Source organism: Branchiostoma lanceolatum, chromosome 10 (assembly GCF_035083965.1).
Source record: "Branchiostoma lanceolatum isolate klBraLanc5 chromosome 10, klBraLanc5.hap2, whole genome shotgun sequence".
Taxonomy (NCBI): Eukaryota; Metazoa; Chordata; class Leptocardii; order Amphioxiformes; family Branchiostomatidae; genus Branchiostoma; species Branchiostoma lanceolatum.
In genome coordinates, this window is record NC_089731.1 from 1,878,164 (window position 1) to 1,904,300 (window position 26,137).

Consider the following 26,137-nt stretch of genomic DNA (forward strand, 5'->3'; position numbering starts at 1 on the left):
AATACCGAGCAGTGATAATAACTGAAATTTATCGTGTTTTTAAATTTTCGTACAAGGCAAATCATACCAAATTCAAGATATGTTGCTCCAACTAATTATTTTGGGATAGAGGTAATCTTAAAAGATTTATTGAACAGTTTTTGTATCCGGACTTTTACGGAAGTAGCCGAACATAGCCGACGTCAGTTTCAGAAGAGGAAGCCATCTTGAAAGTGTGTGGCGCAGCTGAGCAGGATTTTGACACAGTTTCTGCGAGACATTCCGTAGTTTTCTGGCCGCCTTTAGAACTTCAGTTCATACAAGAACCCTGCTTATACTTCCGTTCCTCTTTTACTTTTAGTCTTGAGGAAAATCGGTGTAGAAATCGGCAGATAAGTAGGCAAAAAGAATCGGAACTCGGCGCAACATTCGTGAAAAGGGAAAGTACCATTCTATCACACAGGAACACTTCTGAAACGTGGCCTAAGCTCTGAAAACTGCTGACAACATGGCAGACCTGAATATCGCCGTCGTCTGCTCCAGTAACCAGAACAGGAGTATGGAGGCGCACGCCTTCCTCAGGTATGTGTTTGGTAGGCTGACATTATATAGCAAAGTTGTGTGCTTCGGCTAAAGTGAGAACAAATTTTGACGTGTGAATATTTTGCATTTGCCCCCCTCCCTCCCTCCACGGCATGAAAGATTTGTGAAAGGTCTGCAATTTGATGTCGGTTTTCAGTTATTCTACTGAGAGACCATATAATGACATCTATATGCATGATATGGTATAATTCATATGGTATGAATTATGGCATTTATGTATTAGTTCAAGTACAACACGTATACTAACTAAGTATGGAAGAAAGAAAGAGAGATATGGGCCACACTTTCCATTGTTTCAACACTAAGCCGCTCAAGACGGTCCGACCATAAGCAGGAAAGCCAAACCCTGATGCCAGACCATCCTAAATTACTAGTATTGACTTGAGGTCAAACTGTCATAAATGTGCCAAAACGAACCTGCGAGGCCCAGACACTGTAAAAGTGCAAGTGACATGTACTATTGATTACCACTAGACGTACTGTATTGACTATCAGAGTCAACTAGTTTTGAGTGTGGTTGATTTTCATGTGATACTAGTATGTACCAGTGCAGGCATGCAGGTAAAAGTATGTCGAGGCGGAGCCCAGTACTTTACAGATTATCATGGCGCGGTTGCGATGGCTCCTGCCGTAGAGTCGTTCCGTGCCAGGCTGGAGGCCTGCCCGCCTTAGCCCGGGACCTCAAGTCCCCCTACTTTGCCCCTGAAGGGGTACCAAAATGTAGATGTAGATCATCATCATCTGGTCGATAAGAACAAAATTAAGGAAGGAGATCTAATATAAGCAGATACAGTGGGTATAGGATAACAATTCCAATACAAGTAATCTGCTTCTTCAACTGCAATATGGTACAATGCACATGTCCCTGTATACTACAGTTGTGCCCATACATGTGCACCTTTGTGCCACGAGTACATTTGCATACAGGTGTGTGTGTGTGAACTTTCCCACCTGCACATACAATGCCTACCTGGAGGTCGTGTGGCCACCAGTGACATTACAGTTCAGAAGGTTATATTGCCTCAGAAAAAATAAAGTGGAAAAAATAGTTTTAGACATAAACTTCTTGTACAACTCATCTGTGACATATGCAACTTACATACAACATGTACTTGTAGTTGTACAGGTGTGATTATTTGAAGTATTGAGGTGATTTACTGAAGAAATGTACATGTGGTTCTTCTATTAAGTTATCTTGCACATCTCTCTCCCCCTGGTTTTGTATGTGCGTGTGTGTGTGTGTGTGTGTGTGTGTGTGCGTGTGTGTGTATGTGTGTGTGTGTGTTGAAGTCAGATTATTTCAAGCATTACTGTAATTAACTGAAGCAGTGTTTGTTACATGTAGTTGATCCAACAACACCACATCTCTATATGTGTCACCGTATGTGTGTGTGTGTCAATGTGTGTGTGTGTGTTAATGTGTGTATCTTTGTATGTTTGTGAGTATGCATCTGTGTGTACATGTATATATGTATGTATGTGTGTGTGTGTTTGTGTGTGTGTGCATCTGTTTGTGTGTGTGTGTTACCACAAAGCAAAGCTGGTGATAACATCATGGTCTCTGATTGCATAAAAGGGGGTGAAGTCTGCCATCTCTGACTGAGTTGCTCAAACCGAATCTCTCCCTCCTATGCCCCTGCAGCAAAAAAGGCTTCCAGGTCAAATCCTTCGGGACCGGTGCCCAGGTCAAGCTGCCCGGCCCCGCACCGGACAAACCCAACGTCTACGACTTCGGCACGACCTACGACCAGATGCACAAGGACCTCACGCAGAAAGACCTCACACTGTATCCATGGCAACTATGTGGTAAACAAACAATCCGGGTGTCAGGTGACCGAACAAACCAGAATTGGTTGTTAAGATCAGGACTGGAAAAATGACCTCAATTTGTTTGAAATAATTTTATTTTCCCAGAGTATTAGTTTTTTTCAGGAAATTTGAGGCAAAAGTTTGATTAGGTGAGTACTCATGTCATACTTTCATTTGTGGTTTCAGAGCCAAATTTGTACTTGTAGACAATCTTTTGAAATTAAATATGATTTTGTTTCTGTATCCATTTTCAGATCTTTAGTATAGAAGACAATTTAATTGAAACTTGTATTTTATGCATTGGTGCCTCTAACACTTGTTTCTTTCTCTTTTTCAGGAATGGTGATATTTAATCCTTGATTTGAAATGAGTTTCTGTATTAGAAATAAAGGTGGTGTTACAATGCCCTTACATATTGTATCTTCCATCTTTGATATAATGGTCCAAGGTGATAGGTCAGTTTTCCCACATGGCCATCCTATTGAGGTTGTTAGGATATTCAGTTTGTTACTTTATGGTCGAAAATCTAGAAATAATTGGAAGTATAACTTGTTTCTTGGGCAAAAACATAGACAAAGATATGCTTAATTAGAACGTCCTACCAAGCTGACACAGCAGAAAATAGAATAAAAGTGACCCAAACTTTACAGTGTTGAAGCAAGAAGTTGGAGAGACCACCATAGTTTGAGAGGTTATTAGGGAAAAGGGTAAAACAAACAAGATGTAAAGTTGAGTCTTCTCTGCTTCGCAGACAGCTACATTAGTACAGATCAAATGCAGGCCCTGAAGGAAGGATTGAGTTTTACTGATAAACACTCTGGCTTTGAAGGGGACAGGGCTACCATGGTTTGATATACTTTTCAGCTTATGATCTAGTGATGTTACCGATAGATTCTGCCACTATCAAACACACACAAAATTTGGCGAGTTTTCCCCCAAAACTGAAGCTTAGATTACCATTGATGGTCAAGAGTACATCCAGTTCTTATACGTCACAAGTTTCAACAAGAGGATATGCTGTATTTGTCTTCAGCCCAAAATCAGTTGTGCTCTTTAATGTCATCCGCGAATTGAAGTTGGTTTTGCCCAGCTTAGACAGCCATAATACATAAGATCATCCATAGTAAATTACATCCAATATAATATGACCTCAAAAGTCGTTAAACACAATTTTGTATGAGATGGACCTCTACCGGCCCACAACAAAGTGCAGTGTAATTCAATATGATTAATAACTACCTGACCTGAGACAGAAAATTTGCAGAATCCTTAGGAGACTGTCAAGCTTGCGTGTATATCAAGTCTGTATGAGTGCCGTATTAATTTTTTTCAGTTATTCTGCAAATTTGAAATGCAGCCACAGATACTAGAGTTAATATAGATAAAAGGTCATGGAATATTCCATATCAATCCATGTATAAAAATACTCAAGGCAAGTTATGTCCTTTCACAACAACAAAAAAAGTGATACAGAATTCATACGCAGTTGTCATACATGTTGTACACACAAGCGTGACAGCCCCCTCACATCCATGGGATAGAAAAAAAAATAATTTGTATGCGCAATTAAGTATCAACATATGCTCGGGTAACAAACTCCCAGGAAACTGAATGTTTGCAACAGAAGGCTGTCCTTCAAGTAACAATACAAGGCAGGCAGAAGACTGGTAGTGAATGTTAAATACATTTTGTATTATCAACAAGAGAAGAAATGAATAACATTGGTCACTTTGAATTTGGAAATACAGCAGAAATACACAATCTGTAACAAATTATTTCAAGTATTAAAAATTGTTATGAATAATTATTATGCATGTTATAACACAGTAAAAGATACACCATAACAGAGGGAGATATGATATTTTAAGTGACATGAAAATTTTTGCAATGCATCCTCTTAAAATTTGACAAACTCCGAATTCAAATTGACCAGTGATGAACAGTCACTGTTACTGTAAATGCAGAAATGTTCGCCGTGGTTTTATGTTCGCCGTAAGCTCTTTGCCGCAAACTCAAAACCACCGCGAACACATCATTTTCTCCCATCCGCGAAATTAAAACCAGAAGAACTTTAATGAATTTCTACTTATAACACAGAAGCAGCTTTAGATTAAAATAATTGTCAGGGTGCAATGAAGACATTGAATAGATGTAAGTAAGAACTAAAAGTCAGACCCTGACTAAAATAAGTTTGAAAAAATATGAGTGTAATACAGCATCATTATATCATCATTTTCTAAAGGTAAGGTCAACTTTCAATAATGTTTTAGAGATCTTGTTAATATGATATACGAATTTTTTTTTAAACTCATCACGTCATCAACTTATGTGTTATTTTCAACCTTTTCACAGACAGTCCGGTTGCCTCCCTTCCAGTCAGCTGCTTTAAACCGCCTGTATCCGGTTCCCACTGGTTCTGACAGCAGTGCAGCACTACCACAGTATGGTTCTTACCACATGATAAAAGTAAACAAGACTTTAGACTGTTAAACCAACAGTATCAAGGTTTGTCAGGCAAAGCTTAGAGGAAAGCTGAGAGTATCTACTACTGTAATTGTGTTAATGCAGAAATGTTCATGGTGGTTTTATTTTCGTGGTTTTCACAGTGAACTCTTCAGCAAAAACCACCGCAAAACTTTTTGTCCAGCAATGACTGTAGCGCTACTGTTGTTTCAAACACGAACTCAAAACCACCACGAACTCTCCATTTTCTCCCTGCCGCGAAATGAGAACCTAACGAAGTTGAATGCGTCTACAGTATACAAATTGATTTCAAAACTTCGGAACCATAGCATGAATGTTTATTGATGCTGTATTTGCACGTTATGCACTGTGCATCACACATGTGAATGCCCCCTTCCAGGATTTAAACTGTTCTATACCACAGCCAGGAGCTTTGCCTGACAAAAATGGTACAGTTGTGGTATGGATGATGTAGGAGACCAATATCAGTTCTCGACTCAAGTGGAAAACCAACAACAGTAGGACTAGTCCAAAGGAATGAAGTCCAGGTGGTTTCAAAAGTTCAGCCTTGTAACTCTACTAACGCATAGGGGCAAAGTCTAAAAGGATGTGCAAGAAAGGCAGCCTTGCAGGCTTCATATGAGGTTTGTAATGTTAGACCTTTTATGCATTTGATAATGCATCATTTTTTTATCATAGTTTACTTAGTCCATATAAAAATATGCTTTTTACAAAAAAGTGGCCGTCTGAAAGGATTTTCTATCATTAGCTTTTCTTGATTTTATTGATAGATATGCCTGTTTCAAATCCGTGCAATGCATAGGTACAATTCATTCATTACATGATGGGTCTATGATTTGTGTCCTTACATTTTGCTTTCGGATGTTTTGGAGTATGACATTCGGAAATAGACTTTTGAGACCACCTTGACAATTTTTGAAAACGTTAAATGTTATGTAAGTGAGCCCTCTGTGATTACCATAGCCCTGCTACCTAACCCCATAACCAATACAAATTTGGTGCCAAATGGCTACCTTAGTAGGCAGAGGGTTAAAATAGGAACCCATGTAAACCCATGAATCATGAAATGCAGCTGACTGGTGGGAGACAATGCGAACTTCAAGTGATTTTCCGTCATATTCTAGGGCCTACATTGGTTGAGGAAAGTGTAGCATTGTCTTTAATATTCATAAACACACGGCTTGTGTTTCAAGAGCTCTCCCTTCGAGTCTTGTTGTACAATAAGGAGTGAGGTATCTTCCTTTCACAGTTGCCAGCTTCAAGTAGTCTGTAACATATATGAGGTCCCCTTCCTTAGGAAATAAGAAATGTTGAATCTTCCTCTAAGTCTTCAGCTCACTTGGGTGCCTTAAGTGTGAGATCATCTCTGTAATACTCCTTGAATATTTGCTTGGATCTTGACATGAGTTCTTCACATGAATAGACACTGTAAACCTCTAACCCCCAAAGTGCCTAAATGCCAATGGTAGACAGACTAAAGTTCCCAGCTAAACATCCGAGAAAGCAGAGGAAGGAAGCAGATCTCAAAAGGAGTCTGAAGACGCTTGAAGGTCCCAGTCAGCAAGGAAAGAGCCAGGCAACCAGTCAACTTCAAGTTCCTGAAAATTCCCATCACAAAAGATAAAGTCCTGAAACTGAGCTAAACGTCTTGGCAGCTCGGAAGAGGAATGCTGTAAGAGACTTGAAGACATCTCAAGGTATGACTGAGATCTTTGCCACACTTCACTCGGGTTATACCACTTGAGAACATGCGGACACTGAGAAATCTTCAGTTCTGAAAAAGATGGCCCATGTCTTGTTTGGTTTAACGCCCATACTGGTATTTTGCACAGTACACCAATAGATTTTGGGGGCTAGTGGGTGGGCAATTGTTGAAGATATCATCTTTTCTACTATGGTAGAAAAGTAGCTACACTAGTAGAGGATTGTAGGGTTGCTAGGAAATTGTAGGATCTCAGTGGGGTTAGGAAGTTTGTTAGTAATTGGGGGTTACGATGGTTGTGAGGGGGGGGGGGGGTCAGGATGTTTGTAGGGGGTTAGGGAGTTTGTAAGGGGAAGGTGGGTTGCAAGGGGGGTCTGGAAGTTTGTAGGTTAGGAAGTTTGTTGTGAGGGGGTTGGCAGTTTGTATGTTGTAAGGGGGTTAGGAATTTTGTAGGTTGTGAAGGGGGTTAGCAAGTTAGGGGTTGTAGGTTGTGAGGGGGTCAGGAAGTTTATGAGGGGGGTTAGGAAGTTAGGGCTTTGTAGGTTGTGAGGGGGTCACGAAGTTTATGAGGGGGGTTAGGAAGTTGTGATTACGGGGTCAGGCAGTTTGGGGGGTAAGGAAGTTTGTAGATTGGGGGGGGGGTTAGGAAGTTGTGAGGCCCGCCAGTGAGGGTGTCAGGAAGTTTATGAGGGGTTAGGAAGTATGTAGTACTAGGTTTCCAGGGGGATGTCAGGAAGTTTGTAGGTTATTTTTTTAATTATAGCTTGTGAGGTGGGGTTAGGAAGTTGTAGGTTGTAAGGGGGGGGGGGGTAGAAGGTTTTTGTGAGGGGGGTAGAAAATGTTTAGGTTGTGAAGGGGATTAAGAATTTTTGAGGGGGTTTGAAAGTTTTCGTGAGGGGGTTAGAAATTTTTTTGAGGGGTTAGGAATTTTGTAGGTTGTGAGGGGGTAGAAGGTTTTTGTGAGGGGGTTAGAATTTTTTTAGGTTGTGAAGGGGTTCAAAAGTTTTTTGAGGGGGTTAGAAAGTTTTTGTGAGGGGGTTGGAAAGTTTTTTTGGGGGGGTTAGGAATTTTGTAGGTTCTGAAGGGGGTTAGAGAAGTGGGGGGGTCGTAGGTTGTGAGGGGGTCTTGGGAGAAATGGAATTGGCAGAGACAAACCACAGTACGTAACGCCACACAACTTACCTCTGAACGTTATAAGCAATGATATATTTTGCCGCTAGAGGAACATTGAGTACGATAGGGTTTATTTGACGTCACGTCAGGTATAGTAACGGTTCGGGACTTATGGGTATTTTATTGTGACTCATTGGAGAATTAGATATAAGATCGAGAAAAATAACTTAAAATTTCTGCAAAATATGAACATGAACATAATTGCAAATCATCGACAGAAAGGCAAAATACACCATGACCAATTGACCGCTGTTTCACCCACTTTCTGCTGTCTTTATCGGTCCTTAGCTATTTCAGAGTTACTGTCATTTATATGATATAGATTACTAGTTCGTAACGTTAAGAAAGGTTCCTCCCTAACGCGAAGATCCGTATGGACTTTCCATCCTTGGTTGTGAATAAGAATGTTCCCTTTTCAAAAATTTGCTTAAGTCCTGTTTTATAATGTATGATACTGCCGTTTTGCGTTGGTCATAACCTCAATCTATGAATATTTAGAACGGCATACTTTGTTGATAGGCAAACCATTGACTAGCATCGATAGCCGTATTTTGCCGCGTATCCGCCATTATCATGGCATTAAAGCCCTACCTCATTGGACCCGCGTGGCGGGATTGCTGCGTCCTAAACTGGATTTGTGTTATCATTGACTTTAGAATGGGAATATCATTCAAAACGTATGAACTAAAAGACAACAAAACACACAGAGCTTAAAAAGTTTGTTTTTCATCGGTGAAATTCGTTATGAGCTCTGTCAAATCACTCGGATGCAGCGAGGTCGCAAACGTGCCGGGGGTCCATTGAGAGAGGGGCTTAAATTGCAACATTAAAACACCAACGGAGGATATTACCATATTTAGTCAACGTGGTTTTGTCCAGTTGTGTCAGTACCGCCGTCCGTCGTTAGCAGGCTAAGGGAACGGTTAATTACCGCACAAATCGTAACAGACCCACAAATATTATCCCCGCTTTACAACTTTCCTTTCACTCTCGCGAGGTGGCACGCGACTTCCATAGAATCGCTATCCGTCTTTTTGCAGCTAACCTGACAAAGACGTGACTTGCATCACAAGAGGAAGGGCGTTTAGATAGCGCTTTTGTGACTGCCTTCTATCGATGATTAAGCACCATGCACCAAGGACACTCAAAAGTGTTGAACTTGTAAAACCTTTGCAAGAATATCTGGTACCGCTGAATGGTAGATGCATTCGTTAGGAAACTGTCATCCTTCGCGGAACGATCTGATTCTTTTATATTTTGCGCCCTCGCAAAATTGTTGTGGCATCCTCCAACAGTTAGTGTGTGTAATGCAACAGAAGCAAGTTGATTTTGTATCTTTATGTTGTTTTCATTTTGATTATAATTTTCTTCTGTGTTATGATGTTTTACCGAGAATACTGGAAGCAGAACTTTGTATACGCTTCAACTCGCCGAGTTTGATCATGTATGCATGTATGTATGTTTTGATCAATCCAACAGAACGAATGGAATATGATGAAAAAACTTTATGTTCAACGGTCGCAGTCGACCTTTCTTTGACCAAACCCGAATCGAAATAATTTTTTTTCCAACAAAAATCATTGTTTTTCAAACAACATACACGAGTATACGTAGCTTATATCACTTGTTCAGAATCCCAGACAGAACCGTTCCTTGACCCAGCCCCCCAGATACACACAGAACGGCATCCTGCACATGCTGGACCGCAACAGGAGAATCAAGCCGCGGCCGGAGAGGTTCCAGTCCGCCAAGGAGAGGTTCGACATCGTCGTCACGTGCGAGGAGAGGGTCTACGACCAGGTCGTGGAAGGTACCGCCATCTTGGATTCTCAAGGTCACACGTATGTGGGGGGAGGGAAGGGTGTCGGTTTTACTGTATTGCGATCCGGTTTAGTCAATATGTGTACGTTACAGCGAGGAATATAGAGTACGAACAGGTCGTGGAAGGTACCGCCATCTTGGATTCTCAAGGTCACATTTTTGTGGGGGGAGGGAAGGGTAACAGTTTTACAGTCACGTGGTTCATTTGGTCACGTGCGTGTAGATGCTGTTTGCCAGGACGTGGAATGTACCGCCATCTTCGATTTCTAAGGTCAAATGAGAGACTCGTCACTTTTCATCTTGTAGCATTTATCTGTAGATTAGCCACAGTAAGACCTTTTAGAACGGTGAAACTTGGATAGTAACTTACAATTATTCCCGTGAAAAGGCTTTTAAAGATAACAAAGTAAAAGATACCAGTGCGTTTTTGCTTGTATGGAGAGAACGAAACAGCAAATAAGATAACACGTTATGTGATGATTTCTTTTAGATCCAGCTCATAGTGCTGTTATGTATTCTCTGTCCTTGCAAAGTGAGTATTCAAATGTATCTGCCATAGATCTCGAGACCAGAGACTCCGGAGCGGACGCGCCTGTTCACGTCATCAACATCGACATCCAGGATAATCACGAGGAGGCCACGATAGGCGCCTTCCTTATATGTGACCTCTGTCAAATGGTGCGTGTTTTCTTTTTCGATTTTGTCGTTGTCATTTCCATCAGTATTAACTCCTCACTTGAAAGTCGACACTTTGTGCTCACAACAGTAAACAACACAGAATAGCAAGGTTCTTTTATTCACAACCAAGTATTTACATGAGCCGACGTTTCGATGACTATCTGTCATCATCATCAGGGCAATACTGACTGGTTCACTTAAGCTAGGTATTTTTGCTAACAATGCAAAGTCAAACTGGTTAGTTTTACTGTAAACCTTATCATCTGAACAAAACAAGGTAATCAGCTCTTGCGCTTACGATTGTTTGGCAAGACTTTGTTAGATGTAATTGTCAGGTATTGGGTGGCGCCATTTTGGCTAGCTGCAAACTTAGCTTGTCACAAATTCCGACAAGTTGCTTTGACTTTTTGATACATCCATGCTTTTTGATACCCAGAGCATGGGTTGTCATTATAGGGTCAGAAATTTGTAGAAATGTTGACAATGAGATCTGACAAAAAATGATATTGACTCTTCGATCCGACATTTCAGCTGCAAGACTCGGATGACCTTGAAAACGACATGGACGAAATCCTACAGGCCTTCGAGGAAAAGTGCAATCGGCCCATCCTGCACACAGTGTCCTTCTACTGACGAATTGCACCTCTCGGACACCGTACTTTCCATGCTACCGACGACTGACCCATTCTGCACAGTGTCCTTCTACTAACGAAATGTCTCTCACGGACATCGTACTTTCCATGCTACCGACGACTGGCCCATCCCACACGATGTCCTTCTGCTAACGAAATGTCCCTCACGGACACCTACTTTCCATGCGACTGATTCCGCACAGTGACGTGTCCTCATACTGACGAATTGTCTCTCACGGACACCGTACTTTCCATGCCTCTGACGACAGACCCAACACATACACTGCACTTTTCAGGACTGTAATTGAAACATACGAACTTTTCTTCCACCGGACACTCGAGCCTTATGCTGCCCATCAGACAATGTTAGATCGTACCAGGAGTTATTGTTATATCTTGCAACGTGAACGCAAGTAACGTACATACATGTAGTCCTCAGGCAGATACCAGACTTTTTCGTTCATGTTGTTATCGATTTTTTTACGTCTTTTCGGTGCTGTGGGGTTTCTGGACGAATTGCCCACTCTCCAAGCAGAGGATGGTGGGGAAGCCTGCGGATAGAAAACGCGGTATAATCTTCTCCACCAACCTCTGCTTGGAGAGTAGCATTGCTTTGCGAAACTACAACGTCCAGTCTAAAACACAACAGCTCTTTAAAGATGAATCAATCTACAGGCGACAACAAAACTTCCCAAAGACGGCCAAAGTTCTACATCCGCTTTATGATTGAGCCGTATAAGCTTTGCATCATTTTAGCCTTCAAGAAAATATCTGCCTACTTTAGTTTATGAAGGTTAGACATTCAGGTAGTAAGATACGCCGAAAATAATTACCCAGTCAACTGGATTTTAACAAATGACTTTTGTCTTTTTTATCCAGTTGCTTGAGTAACTATTTTTGGCGTATCTTCCTGCTTAAACCTATTTAGTAATACGGAGTGTCCGGAACACAGTAAATGGGGCCGCATTGTCGCCTACACGAATGCCATGTGCTGAAGTCTGTTGTGTTGAAGACAATACTCTCCAAGCAGAGGAGTGGTTCCGGCTGTCTTTTGACATGTTTTTAGGCGTTTTTGATGGGCTTTCTTTGTCATCTGTTTTGGTCTCTACAAACCCCATTGTATTGAGAGAAAAAAGACAAAGTAGAAAGCCCGACAAAAACGCCTAAAAACATGTCAAAAACCAGCCAGAACCACTCCTCTGCTCGGAGAGTAGAGAACACCAGGTTTTCCTTGCATCACTTATAGATAGTTATGTATCACTCGCACAAAGTGCTAATTTTGATGAAAAAAACATGCTAACCCGAATCGTTCGTTTTGTAAATAATATGTAATGTTATTTTTAATCAACCATTATCTGGGGATTGGGATAGGGTTTGGACTATGTGAGCTTTAGGGGAGGGGGAGGGGGTAGAGAAAACCACTGAGTAAAAGTCACTTAATAAAGATTATTGACGGTACTACGAGCGTTCTCCAAGATTTGTATCTGATTTACTTTGAGGGTATACACGTACTTAAACACCGTTTACGTTCAGGACCGTTTACTGGATTGAGTTGGAGAAATCATACATCCCTGTAGCTTTATGTTTTATTAGATTGTTAAATCACAAAGTGTCACAGGTTCAAGCTACAGCAGTAACAGCACACAGACATCAGGAGGAGATGGTGTATTCCCAATGTTAGAAACACTCAATCTTTCACAGACACCTTCAAGCTTCAGATCTTGTTCAAAAGTCGGATCTCGATGTCGTTGATGACACGGTAGCGGTGCCTTTCTGGATAACTTCGTTTCTTATCTTGCTTGATTTTTACATCAACGTGCGGTGTGTGTGTGTGTGTGTGTGTGTGTGTGTGTGTGTGTGCATACACATATCTCAAAAGTCTTAACTGCATATCAGCCAAACTAAGAAAACAAATGTAGTTATTAAAACGAATGAATTCCATCGAGGGCACCCTGTGACCAAATGGTATCACCTCGCCCACTCATGTTTAAGAGTAAAAATAAACAAACCACACAATGTTTTATTTATTCTTTAAACACGCGTACGAGTGTTCGTGTAGTCTGGTACCATCCTCTCATGGGTCCGGTATTGGGACGTTTTAACAGCCCAGTCCCGTCAAGCATCAGCCTTTTTCTGCGAGGTACCTGAATCCCTGCCGTAAAAATTCCGCGGATCGTGCATCTTGACCTCGGCGGTCGGTTAGCGCTTCAGTACAGAGGTGATCACAGGAAGCTCACGGTAGGCTGGTACCGAGCTATAGTAGTGCGCGTGTAAAGTCCACTGGAACACGCCATGGCGCTACACAGAAGTGGGATGCTCCTGTTCGTGTGTCTTCTCTTCCTCCTGGCCTCAGCCCGCGGGTTTGATCTGACCGTGCTCCACACCAACGACGTGCACTCCCGGATCGAGGAGGCCGACACTACGGGCGGGGGCTGCTCTCCCGCCGAGGCCGCGGCCGGAGAGTGCTACGGTGGGGTGGCGAGGATGGCAACCAAGGTACGTACGGACGAGTTGCGTCACAGATGTTTTTGTATGTTTTTTGGGGTGCAACTTGTGTCTGGGTGGCAATTAATCTCGCAGAAAAGGCTTGGCGAGTTACAAGACTGTACCTTCAATCTTTTGTTTGTTTCGCATAACCGGGAAGGCGCCAGCTATCCAAGAAAAGTACATTCTTACATATGGAATATGCAATTAAGCTAAAGTTAAAGACTTAAGTTATCATAAACCTTTTGGATCGGGTGACAAATCCAATGAAAACACGCTGAAACTGGTACACCGTGGTCGAGTCGTATTAGTCGAGTCGCACGGTCATCGTATTACATGTAACGTTCAGCGACCTGTTATATTAACCGGATACAAGAACGGACCATAGAAAGGCGCCAGGGGTCCCATAGTCAAAGTGCCCTTCATTTTGCCGACACCTCCCCACATACAACTACTGTATACAGTATATCTATCGCTATCCACAGACCCACTAACAGCCCCGAAAACATAACCCTCTGGGCGAAGGGAAAAACAACAACAACACTCAGGATGGGGAGCGTTCCTTCTCTTGTTACATAGATGCGGTAAACATCAGTGCATACTGTTCATGCTGTGTGAGTATATACTGCACTGACTCATAATGCTAACAGGTTGATAAGATCGGGTAGAGTACTGTAGTCTAAGTGGAGCCGCGGACAGATGTAGAATCTATCTTACTCTCCAAGCAGAGGAATGGGTCAAGCTGGTTTATAACGTGTTTTGGGGCGTTTTTGTCGGGATTTCTATTTTGTCATGTTTTCTAGATCTCTGGGTTGGCGAGAAATGGCGACATAAAGAAAACATTACAAAAATAGAAATCCCGACAAAAACGCCTTAAAAACACGTCATAAACCAGCCAGACCTATTCACCTCTGGTTGGAGAGTAGAGTCTATCTTCCTTCAACGGAGTTTGAACATTTAGATCTTCAGATGGCATAGAAGAACCCCACGGCTGTCGTGTAGCAACACCCGGATCTGCAAATGTTCTAATCAACTTGAATAAACATCCTTCTGGGCGACAATCTAGCTCCACAGGCACGCGGCGGTTCTTGACTGTACTACTGAAAAGACTTTTGGCGGCTGCAGGCGATGATAAAAACTATCTGATGTAGAAGTTCCTACTGTCTTTAACGATATAAAGAAGTTCAAGTACTTGGTTCTATATTGAGCTCTTGCCGGTCCCTTTACCATGGATGGTCGTGTAAGCGCTTAACAGCTGTGTCAATCTATTCACTTGCCTCGTATTTGCTATGGCCGGAGTCTGAGATTTGTTTTGCTGTCGTTGCCTTGTGGTGGGGGCGGATATTCGTCCAAATGGAAGTAGGAATCCTGAAATATCCCTTTCTGGTTGTACGATGCAACTTGACATTGTGGCTGATATCATCTTGTTAATTTCAAGTTAACATTGTGGCTGACATCATATTAATTATTTCTTAAAGTAACATTCGCGTACGATTTGGTCGTAGGATTTTTATCGAGGATGTAGGATAAGACCAATCTCAGTGACAAGGACGCACGCATACTTGTGTGTGGGGGGGGGGGGGGGGGGAGGTATTCGCCCCAATGGAAGAACGAATCAGGTAATAACCCTATTCTGAGTAATATAACCTGCCTCCATTGCTGCTCCTTGTAAATTTCTTCATGTGACATTTCTCGTACAATTTAGTCGTTAGGTTTTAGAGAGGATGTGATTGGACCAATCGTCGACAGAAAACCTTTTCCGTAACAAGTAACAATTGAATTCCGCACGAAGCATCCACGATTATCCCGGGAATGCCCTCAATTTGCTACTGTCATAAACCTATCGACGAATGTGGCGGGTCGTTAACTTGAAAGGAACTAAAACAAATACAGCTAATCAAATGCAAACATTTAAGGCCGCACCTGTGGGCCACATTGTTTGGTTTGTAAATCTTTAATGTCTACAGAGTAGTACAGTTTCAGCCCACCGCAAAAGAGTCAAGACATTAAAGTCCAATATAGGTTTATAGTACTTTAAACTCCAGGCTATATGTTAGAGTTTAGATCCTAACGTCTATGACAATAAATGCATTAAATGACAATACCTTTAGCTTTGAAATACTGGTATCCACATTGTAGCTTTTGGTGGCAAGGCATGCCTACGAACAAAGTGCCCAGGACCATATAGTCTAGTCAAAAAGTCTGTGTTTGTTTTCAGATAGGCTTTGGCATTAGAAGATAAAAGTTAAACGACCAAGTCTGAATGATTACCAGTTTCCACTTTGCAGATTACAGCAGCTTGTTTGTAAATTCTATGCTGCCATTTGCGCCAATCAGTCGCCCCTATTGGTAACCTCCAGAGATTTACTGCGTTTTTTTAAACTTCAACTGATATGAGTTTGTCTAGGGTATTGGGTTTATCAGGGTAAGAAAGTGGAGGAAGACTAAAACTCACATAGCGACAGATGCCACAGAAGGACTTTAACCAACTGGGGTTTACCCTGAGAAGACCAGAAGTCCTGGCCCAAAACCATACCGACTGGAGAAAGCTTGCTGCCCGATGTGCCACTAGACACGGGAGGATCTAAGTCTAAGTCTGATTAATGCCTCTTAATTTCCTGCTGAGTCACAAAATGTTTCAGCTATTGTGCTAGTAAGTAAAGTACCTCCAATACATGTACGCGTAGCACAGATTTAAAGATGGCACGGGAAAGTAAGGGTATTGAGAGTTATGATATACCAACTTGGTTTTAACTTGATGATGGCTTGATAGTTTGATTTGTAAATAGGTAGCAATTGTAGTAATTTGGAGGTATGTTTTTATTGCCAGATATGTCGATTGATGGTTTCAGTCATAATTAGCTTCTGACCTCTGACCTCAACCAATCCTTTTCTTCAATTCTACCTGCTTTTACCTGTATGTAAATATGTAATAATGTGTATGTATGTATTTTGTGATGCACATGTAGTGTTTATGAGCCCTGGAAGATTAGCTCCCTAGAGGGGCTAAAGGGTATCTCAATAAACTCAAACTCAACTGAGATGTAAACCCTACAGGTGACGGAGATACGTCGTACCGATAACAACGTGCTTCTGCTGGACGGAGGGGACGAGTTCCAGGGGACGCCCTGGTTCGTCGAGTTCAAGGGCCTCGCCTCCTCGCGGTTCATGAACAAACTGCAGTACGACGCCATGGTAAGTTGAATGCTGCTCTTACCTTCTACTTCTAAAGAAACGATCGAAGGATGGTGAATATACCAATGTACCTTTCAAGGTTTTCCTTTTTTGTAGGGAGATGCAAAATTAACCTCGATTCGATTTGTAAGGTCCGTGATTGTCATTATCTCCATGAAAAAAGGCTTTTTCATGGAGTACTGTTTTGCTTGCGTTTGGTGTTTGTGTGTATGTTTGTGTCACCGGTCGCTTAAAGTCACCATAACTGTAGAACCTGTACATGGATTGAAATGATTTTTGGTATGTGGGTGGGTGTTAGGTGGAGGAAGGTCAAGGTCGATTTTGGGCCTCCTAGCATGTGTGACTGGAACTGCAATGGCGTATTTGATAAAATCTTAAATGTAGAAGAACTGAAGAGTGGATAGACAGATCGTCATGTTCTTTGGTACACAGGTAGGTTAGACCAAGTTGTACACACTTAAGTGCAAACTATGCAGATGAGACCGAATTTGCATAAGTAAGGAGGTAAATCGTTTGCATGGGTGTCGTCGTATGCTTAAAGTCAGCATAACTGTAGAACGTGTAGATGGATTGTAGTGATATTTGGTATGTGGGTATGCGCTGGGAGGAGAATGGTCAAGGTCGATTTTGGGCCCCCTGGTTTGTGTCCCTGGAACTGCAATGGCCTATTTGTAAAAATGTTCTAAAGGGGTTTAACCGAAGAGAGGAACAACAGATTTTCATGTTATTTGGTACGTTGGTAGGTTGGATGGAGATGTACACACTGAAGTTCAAATCATGCGAAGTTATTGTGTTTGTGTGTGTGTGCGCGTGTGTGTATGTTTGTGTCACCGTGTTTGTATGTATGTGTCACCGGAAGCTTAAAATCAGCATAACTGAAGAACGTGTGGATGGATTGAAATGATATTTGGTATGTGGGTAGGTGCTGGGAGGAGAAAGGTCAAGGTCGATTTTGGGCCCCCTGGTATGTGTCACTGGAACTGCAATGGCGTGTTTGTAAATATTTTCAAAGGAGAATAACTGAAGAAAGGAGCGACAGATTTTCATGTTATTTACTTGGCAGGTAGCTTAGAGAGGGTTGTATACAATGAAGTGCAAATTATGCAAATTGGACTTAATTTGCCTAAGTAATGGGGAAATCTATATTTGCTGTGTTGGCCTGTCCTATATCGGGTATCCTATATCCGCGTAAGTGGGTCAATGGTCAACAGCTGTTGGCTTTAGCTTGCCAAGCCCATCAATCAATTTAGCAACTGTTGGTTGTTAACAGCTGTTGGCGCTTAACAGTCTGTAGGGACTGATTTGACCAGACTAGAAGCTTGACAGCAGGTAGTGAAAGGAACAGTTTTACATGGTTTTAATGTAAGGCAACTCATTCCAGTCTGTCTGTATGTTTGAGGACCCCAGTTGAATAATATGGGAAAATAGCAAAGAAGAGGTCAAGATCAGTTTCTGTGGATCAAAGGATATATGATGGGGATCCAAAGCATAAGGTATGTGAAGTAACCAGGACACATCACACATTTGATTATGTGTAAATTCACTTTGACCTGTTAACAGGCTGTTTCTTGCTCATACCATGTACCAGTTGTGGTCTGGCTTTATTTTCTCAATGGTTTGGCAATGGTACTGTGGACCACAATATATTTAACGTACAATGCTACCAGTTTATAGGTAACTACGTAGCACTTTGACATGATCTGGTCACCCGTAACCTTTCCTGCTTATCTATTGTACCCCTGTCTTTTATTCACCTGTAAAGTTGTGTTCTATCAACCGCTGTCCCTGTCCCTGTTTATAATTTACACAACTTCGTAGGCAAGGTCGGGATGTCTCCAGGTGTCAGAGATACACATGAGAGCCAAAAGAGAAGGAGAAACCAATGCACTGAGGCGTAACAGACAACATAAAACAAATATAAACACAACCACCCTGAAGCAGATAAAACATAACATAACAACCCAACAACAAATAACATACACAAACCTAACACAACATAAATAAAATAAAAAACAAATTTCATGGAGATTTTGGGTCCTCAGACTCTTGTTACTGTTTAGATTTTTTTAGATACCTTTCGTCACGTTTGGATGTGATCGGTATCTTAAAGAACAGGCTACAGTGTCCATTTTTGGTAAAAGGGCACTGCTTGGTAGCACTATATAGGTAGATATAAGTACATAAGTATATAAGTTTGAAATAGAGAAGTTGGGGAACAAATAGCATGCATTTGTTATCAAATTTGACTACAATAAGAAGTTTTTAACTTCTCTTCCAGTCATTAGGAAACCACGAGTTTGACAACGGCGTTGACGGCCTGGTTCCGTTCCTGCGGAACGTGACGTTCCCGGTGTTGGCCTGCAACATCGACGCCTCGAGGGAGCCGGACCTGCAGGGTCGGGTCCTGCCGTCAGTCGTGCTGGACGTGGCCGGGGAGAGGGTCGGGATCGTCGGGTACATCCTCGAGAACACACCGGCAATCACCGGATCAACCGGTAGGTTAAGAACACTGTTTCACCAACTCTTTAACCTCCTGGGTTTTATGTATGACATCCTTTGAAGACTTGACATCTGGTTAATGAGTTACGTATATGACAACTGTACCTGAAGTGAGAGGGCAACGGAACATCATGCAGGCTGCTTACGTTCAGCAATCATGTTTGACGCTGTTAGCCAGTTAAACCAATAGAGAGCAAAATGAAACATGGTAATAATTGGTCCTCTACACAAGCACGCGAGCTTCCAATTGTCCTGCAACAATTGGTATGATGAAAGTGGTTAAATAGTTAGTTATGTTAGTATTATTGGTCTTCTTGAACATTTTTCTCTCAAAAATAAAGGACATGCGGATCTTTGAATAATCAGTGATGAATTCTTTGTCTTCAAAGGACATGATTATTCGTAAAACTAATCATATCATAAACTTTTCACAAACCATATAAGGCAACCTGGTTTTTCTGGACGAGGTGGACTCGGTCCAAGCGGAAGTGACGAACCTCCTGGGTCAAGGGGTCAACAAGATCATCGCGCTGGGGCATGCCGGGTACTTCAAGGACCTTGATGTAGCGCGGAGGGTGTCGGGAGTGGACTTGGTTGTGGGAGGACACACCAACACGTTTCTGTATAACGGTGAGTTCGCTGAAGCCTCAACACACCAACACGTTTCTGTATAACGGTGAGTTCCATGAAGCTGAAACCTTGCATTTAACTTGTCTGTGAGATCACGTGCACAAAGTATTGGGTCATCCAACTGGAAAAGACTGTAAGGTACCGGTCGACCACAGATTCTATCAGCACGATTTTCTGTGACGTGTGCTTTCTCATAACTTCAATAATGTAACAAAGGACGATGTGGTGGCGCACCCAAGTTGTAAAAATCATATCCACGCCAGCACAATGATAAGGACTACAATAGGCAATCACACGTATCGTTGAATCATTGCTATAACTAACTAGTGTGAGGAAAGAGTAAGTATTGAAAACAAGTCAGAGTAAATCCAGACCCCTTTCCTCCGTTAGAAACAGAAAATGAACACTTTAATCTAATAAAAAAGACTGTTTTCGACGCATGCCTTCTGCAAATCATAGGCCAATTTCCATGCTGATTTTGTATCTCACCAATCCAAGGCGACCCGCCGTCTTCCGAAGTGCCGGAGGGATCGTACCCGCGAGTGGTGACTTCCCAGGCGGACCCCGGGCGGACGGTGCCGGTAGTGCAGGCCCACGCCTACGGCAAGTACCTCGGGCTCCTCCGGCTGGAGTGGGACGCCGGCGGGGACCTCGTGCGCTGGAATGGCAACCCGGTTCTACTCGACAACTCTGTGCCCAAGGGTGAGTTGCTATTTTCTGTGACTTATGCTACGGTCCCATTTCCAATCCGGGCCCCGTTTTGTTTGCGAAAACGAAAATTAAAAAATGCAGATCAAGAAAATACACAATATATGGTTAGGAGTAATTTTTAAAAGTTTTGTGTCTTTTGTTGTCTTTTAAATCATATTTTTCGTTACCACAAGCTACCCGGTCGGGGCCCGGCTTTGGAAATGGGACCAAAGCAAAAGAAGACCTGGTTACGACCCCGGTTTTCTTGTGTACGTAGTTCTAGTCATCATCACAGCTCAAATCGGCCATTTGGGAGGTCCTGAAAGAGGGTCTGCATGGGGGGGGGGGGTGTCCTAATTACGCTTTACGTTGAATTCAGGAAGGAAACGACCACGGAGCCAAAACAGATGATATAAAAAATGTTCGTCATAATCATGTAAGCCATTTGCTTCCGAATGATTTGGGAGATAAGAGACATAAACTTATGTCCTTTCTCTGTTTTGCAGACCCGGAAGTGCTGGCTGAGGTCGCAGCTCTGAAGGCCCAGATGAACAACACGGGACTGGTGATCGGGCGGACCCACGTGTTACTCAACGGGGAGTATGACACGTGCACGGAGGTAAGGCGGTAATGTAATTCTTGTTTCTTTCACTGTAACTTTATGTTCACTGTTCTCACCTCTGTACCGTGAACTTATCATCACCGTGAAAAACCTGTTGTAAAAATTCATGATTCCTTCACACATCCGTTCAGTAAATCACTTGCCGCCACCCTGAAGTTAAAGTTCAGTGAAAATGTCCATTTTCCTTACACCGTGAAATTTTGCTACCGTGAAGATGAACTCAACTACAGAAATGACGATGCCTGTTTGGAAGCAACAGTGTTTGCTTTTGATGAATACAGACCAATAAAGCCTTCTAATCAGGTTGGACAGGTTTCAGATTGTATACCAGTTCATGATTGTACCTGGTTTCTATTAGTCTTGAATCAGTTGAATGTCAGAAAAATGATACAATCAGAACTGGGCTCAAGAGCACAAAACAAACCACATAATAAGCACCCCAAAAAAATGCAATGCGCTCGAATGTGGACGGAAATTACGTATTCCATGTGACGTCAGTAGTTTTTGTGGTCTTCGTAAGCTCGATGTTCAACACGTTTCTTGCATTTAACATTAAGATAACTTTAACACTGAACGTATTAAAATTACTTCAAATTACCCTATGTACGTCAAGACTCTTCATGTTTAAAATGTAATTTTCTCGCTTATAATGCTCCTTCAAGGTAAAAAGAAAGTGTTTTTTTTTTTGTTTACTTCGGTTTTTGACGGACAAGGGCGACGTAGCACTGCACTCAACTTTTTTATAACTTATAGTAAAGGTGCCACGTACAGAAAACAACATGTCCATTTTATGCACCTGGGCGAAGTGAGAAAAGTCGTGTAAAGTGCCTTTCCCAAGAGCGACTGGGGGATTCAAACCCGGGACCTCTTTGCTCTGGGCCGAACACCCTGCCGTTACGCCACGCGACCCCACGAGAAAAGTTTGGAATTGTTTTCAAAACAATTTGACATAAAGTTATCTTTAACCCTCCCAGATGGAGTGTAACATGGGTAACCTGATCACCGACGCCATGGTGCACCAGAACATCAAGTACCCGGATGGACTCTACTGGAACGACGTTGCCATGGCAATATATAACAGTGACGGCATCAGATCGTCAATAAGTAAAGGTGAATTTTGCGATAAGAATACGTCTTTCTCAAATCACCCATTTCTTTTCCTTATATATGTGACTAGCAACGCTAACGTAAGCTTCGGTGATGTGAAATGCATTATTTACTTCTCGTAGTTGCAGTTATCAAAAGGCAAACAGACTAACTTCAGGGATGTGTCACAAGATGATATTTTGTTCGCTGTTTTTTTTCTCTCATTTCAATACACGTGATATGCGAAGACGATTGATTAAAGACTGCATGTTGTGAGCTTGTTGTGTGCTAAAATGAAGTGTAACCCTACCCAGTAAGTAGAATTGACTAGCGTATAAAGAGAGACCAATTACTTCGGAGGTGAGCCGGGCGAAGAAGGTGGCTGAAGAAGACTAGAGGTAGATATATAAATGAATTGACCCAAGATCTGCTACTCGTTTGAAGTTTCGAACCTTCAGAGGGCTTTTGAAATCTGAACTTGCTTTAAAGTTGGAGCTAACTTAGCCATTCATTTGTAACCGAAACGATCATTAAGTTTTTATGTTATTTTTGTCTCCATTTTAAGGAATGATTGACGTAGAGGCGGTCCAGTTCACTCTACCCTTCAGCAACACCTTCGACATCGTGGAGCTGAGAGGAGAACACCTGTACGAGGTGTTCGAACACTCGGGGGCGGGCTGGTCGTACGGACGGTTCCTGCAGGTGTCAGGTGAGCGGCAAGGATTTCAGACGTCTTAGTGACGCAACGTCTTGGTCAGGCCACTTGAGTTATATTTTCTGGATGGTATCCGTTGAAAAGAACCGATAAAAAACCCAAATCAGCCAAGAAATGCCTTGATTTTAAATCAAATTGACAACAAATGTTGGAACGACTGATCGTTCCGGGGAATAGCCAACAAAAAATGCGTTAAAGATGATTTAATGCAATATACAATATGACGCTTTTTATCTCTAGTGGATTTTGCAATATCAACGTTACTGGGATGCAGGTATCCCGTTGCATCTTTAACTTCGTTTGAAAATAGAAACTGTTCTTCTTCTATCACATACAGTGTAGTACATTTAGAAGTGGTCAATAATAATAAAACGACAAGTAACGCTTTGGTCAGATTGTCCAATGGAGAGACTGTTTTTCAATGATCGTCTATTACAACCCCAGGCCTACTGGTTCAGTACGACCTGACTAAACCCAGAGGCAGCAGGGTCGTGTCGCTGGAGGCCCGCTGTACCGACTGCGAGGTTCCGGAGTTCAGACCCGTGCAGAGGGACGCTGTCTACAAGGTACAGTTATCATAATCTAGCACACATACAAGGTACAGCTATCCGTCTAGGACACATACAAGGTACAGTTATCATTATGATAGTCTAGCACACGTACAAGGTACAGTTATCATCTAAGTCTAGCATACATACAAGGGACAGTTATCATCTTAGTCTAGCACACATACAAGGTACAGTAATAAAAGTTTAGCACACATACAAGGTGCAGTTATAAAGGTTTAGCACACATACAAGGTACAGTTATAATAGTTTAGCACACATACAAGGTACAGTTATCATAGTCTAGCACACATACAAACTACAATCCTCGTGCTATTGTTAACCAACATAAACGTGCAGAGCATGTGTTTTCTTAAGCTCGTCTGACATGCAGCAAAGGCCATTGCTAATAACAAGGATCTATGTACCTATGTATTGGCTATCTGCACTCACGTGACTGTGACATAGACATTGTCGGCCATGTTGGATGGTTAAACCTGGAAGTCGTAATTTGAATATGTGTATGCAAGCAGAGACAAGCAATGATATATTGATGATAGTGATGATGCACAGTGTTCTGTAGCTGACACACCCACAGTTTCGGGTGTGTCTGTTTGTCTGTCTGTTTGTCTGTTTGTGTTTCCGCACTACTGTAGTCAGCATAACTCAAGAACCTCTCGATGGATTATGATGATATTTGGTATGTGGGCAGGTGTTGTGAAGCCGAAGTTCAAGGTCGATTTTGGGCCCCCTGGTATGTGACCTTGGTACTGCAGCAGAACTTCCGTTTTTGTATCTTTTGACCTAGACGTGCTATGGTCTTGATTTTTGGGTGGCTGATAGCTTGTGATGTAATAAAAAAGTAATGTAGGTTTTGGCCCCCTAGCAGCTTGTTCACCATTGAACTCCATGGTATCCCATTTCTTCTTGTTCCAGTTGATCGCGCCATCCTACCTGGCAAACGGCGGCAGCGGCTACACCATGATATCAGACAACAAACTCAGCCACCACATACCAGGTCAGACAGGAAACGTTGCGTTCCTATTTTCTTACATCTCAACAAAGACCTAAATATGCCCTTACTTCTTGGCCCTGGCACGATTGTAGTGCGTGGTTAGCAATAACATCACCTGCCACAATCCTCGTCTAAAGAAAATTGTTTGATGAGCTCCGAGCCTATAAACATAGTAATTACAACTGTGGAATTTGATTGTTCTAGTTTTATTAAATTTGATGTCAATCATGACTTCGAGCCCAAAAGTTGACTCTCTTTCTTTCTCTTTCTCCCCCTCTCTCTCTCTACATATATATCTGTGTGTGTGTGTGTGTGTGTGTGTGCGTGTGAGTGAGTGTGTGTGTGTGTGTGTGTGTGTGTGTCTGTGTGTGTGTGTGACTGTGTGTGTATGTGTGTGTATTACCCTTGTAGCTACAAATTACCACGTATGGCTATATCTTTATCAAAGGCTAACTGACACTGTCCCGTTCCCCTTTAACAGCTGAGCTGGACACTGACGCGCTGATTGCGTACATCCGTGACACGTCACCCATCACTACCGGCGTGGAGCGGCGCATCACGTTCGGGGAAGGAGCGCCCCCTTGCGCTTCCGAAACGCCAGTACAGTGTCCCTCTGTGGTGCCCCCGTGCCCGTCTGAAGCGCCATCTAGCGGTTCTGTAACACCCCTCGACGCTTCTGAAGCGCCGCCTGGCATCTCCGGTGGAACAACAGCATCAGCTTCTCTCCTCGTCATGTGTTACATGTACGTCATACTTGTCGGCTTAGCCATGGCGCTTGAAAATGATCTGTTTTAGTGTTTATTTAGACATCTGGATCAAGATGCATTAGCATAATAAAATGCTAAACTTTCTTCCAACACTAAGGTATTGACGGATCGAATTTTCGACTACCACTGTCGCCTTCTTCAGGATCAACAATGACCAATCACTGCCGAACGTAACCTCGTGAGAGTTACGGACACGTGACTTTTTTGACAAGTGTCATTGCGGATACGTGACGTCAGCAATTGGTCAAACGTGCCAGGAAGTTTATAACGCCCACTGTCTCTGCTGAGTGACGGCTGGAGTGCCCTGATGTATATGGCCTCCTCTATACCTCTCATAAAGTAGTCCTGCTCAGTGTCCAGTATTCTGACTTTGTCCAGCGAGACGGTATGGCCCGGAGATACGATCCGTCAATACCTTAGTGTTGGAAGAAAGTTTAGCATTGTATTATGATTACTACCAGCACAGATGAGCTTTCATTATAAGATGCATTAGCATTTATTTTCTTTCCCTGGAATAATCTTATGATATATGCAATATCAGTTAAGTGCCGTATGGTTGAGGTGTTTCCATGAGAGTATGAAAACGTTTGTTGTTAACTGTAACAGGGTAAAATGGTGATTAGGGTTTTATATCATTATCGTAGCCTGAAAGTGTCTTCGTTACATCCCTCAGACATCACAGAAACCGAAAACAGCTTCCGACTTATTTGTAACTAATATCAACAGGGAGTTTGGAAGAGATAATCATTGAATTGTATTTCTTAAAGTTTGATAACAATTTCCAGACATGTACCTGTACGTCTCAGACAACAAATGAATGAAACTGACCGTTTGACAATTGATGGATAATAAAACTGGTTTAACAACACGACCCTGAGTTTGTATTTTTTTAAACCTCATCAGCTAAGCTAGTGGGCGATCCATTCTTGAATTTGAGTTATGGGCAATGACTTTGTTTCGACGCATCAGATTCTAATTGTTTCTACTGAATGTTGTCGACTTTTCTCT

At 42.3% G+C, this 26,137-nt stretch overlaps 1 protein-coding gene and 1 pseudogene across 2 annotated transcripts; both read left to right on the forward strand.

The window, feature by feature from the left end:
* Positions 1–178: 178 nt before the first annotated feature.
* Positions 179–12,339, forward strand: LOC136443305 (RNA polymerase II subunit A C-terminal domain phosphatase SSU72-like). Of its 2 annotated transcripts, XM_066440493.1 has the most exons (6): positions 179–561; positions 2,225–2,368; positions 9,421–9,560; positions 10,131–10,249; positions 10,781–10,903; positions 10,980–12,339. In XM_066440493.1, the coding sequence occupies exons 1-5, from the start codon at positions 488–490 to the stop codon at positions 10,880–10,882; spliced, it is 579 nt and encodes a 192-aa protein (XP_066296590.1). In that variant the 5' UTR covers positions 179–487; the 3' UTR covers positions 10,883–10,903; positions 10,980–12,339. The 2 variants fall into 2 exon arrangements, with proteins under 2 accessions (XP_066296590.1, XP_066296589.1); XM_066440492.1 differs by having other exon boundaries at positions 180–561; positions 10,781–12,339.
* Positions 12,340–12,930: 591 nt separating this feature from the next.
* On the forward strand, positions 12,931–25,997 carry LOC136443820 (snake venom 5'-nucleotidase-like; annotated as a pseudogene).
* The last annotated feature ends 140 nt before the right edge of the window (positions 25,998–26,137 follow it).

What these genes read in the sequence shown, in the direction of transcription:
- LOC136443305 (XM_066440493.1), top strand. Translation starts at nt 488, where the DNA reads ATGGCAGACCTGAATATCGCCGTCGTCTGCTCCAGTAACCAGAACAGG. An exon ending in GAGGCGCACGCCTTCCTCAG is followed by an intron (nt 562 to 2,224) that starts GTATGTGTTTGG and finishes ATGCCCCTGCAG; the next exon opens with CAAAAAAGGCTTCCAGGTCA. An exon ending in TATGTGACCTCTGTCAAATG is followed by an intron (nt 10,250 to 10,780) that starts GTGCGTGTTTTC and finishes CCGACATTTCAG; the next exon opens with CTGCAAGACTCGGATGACCT.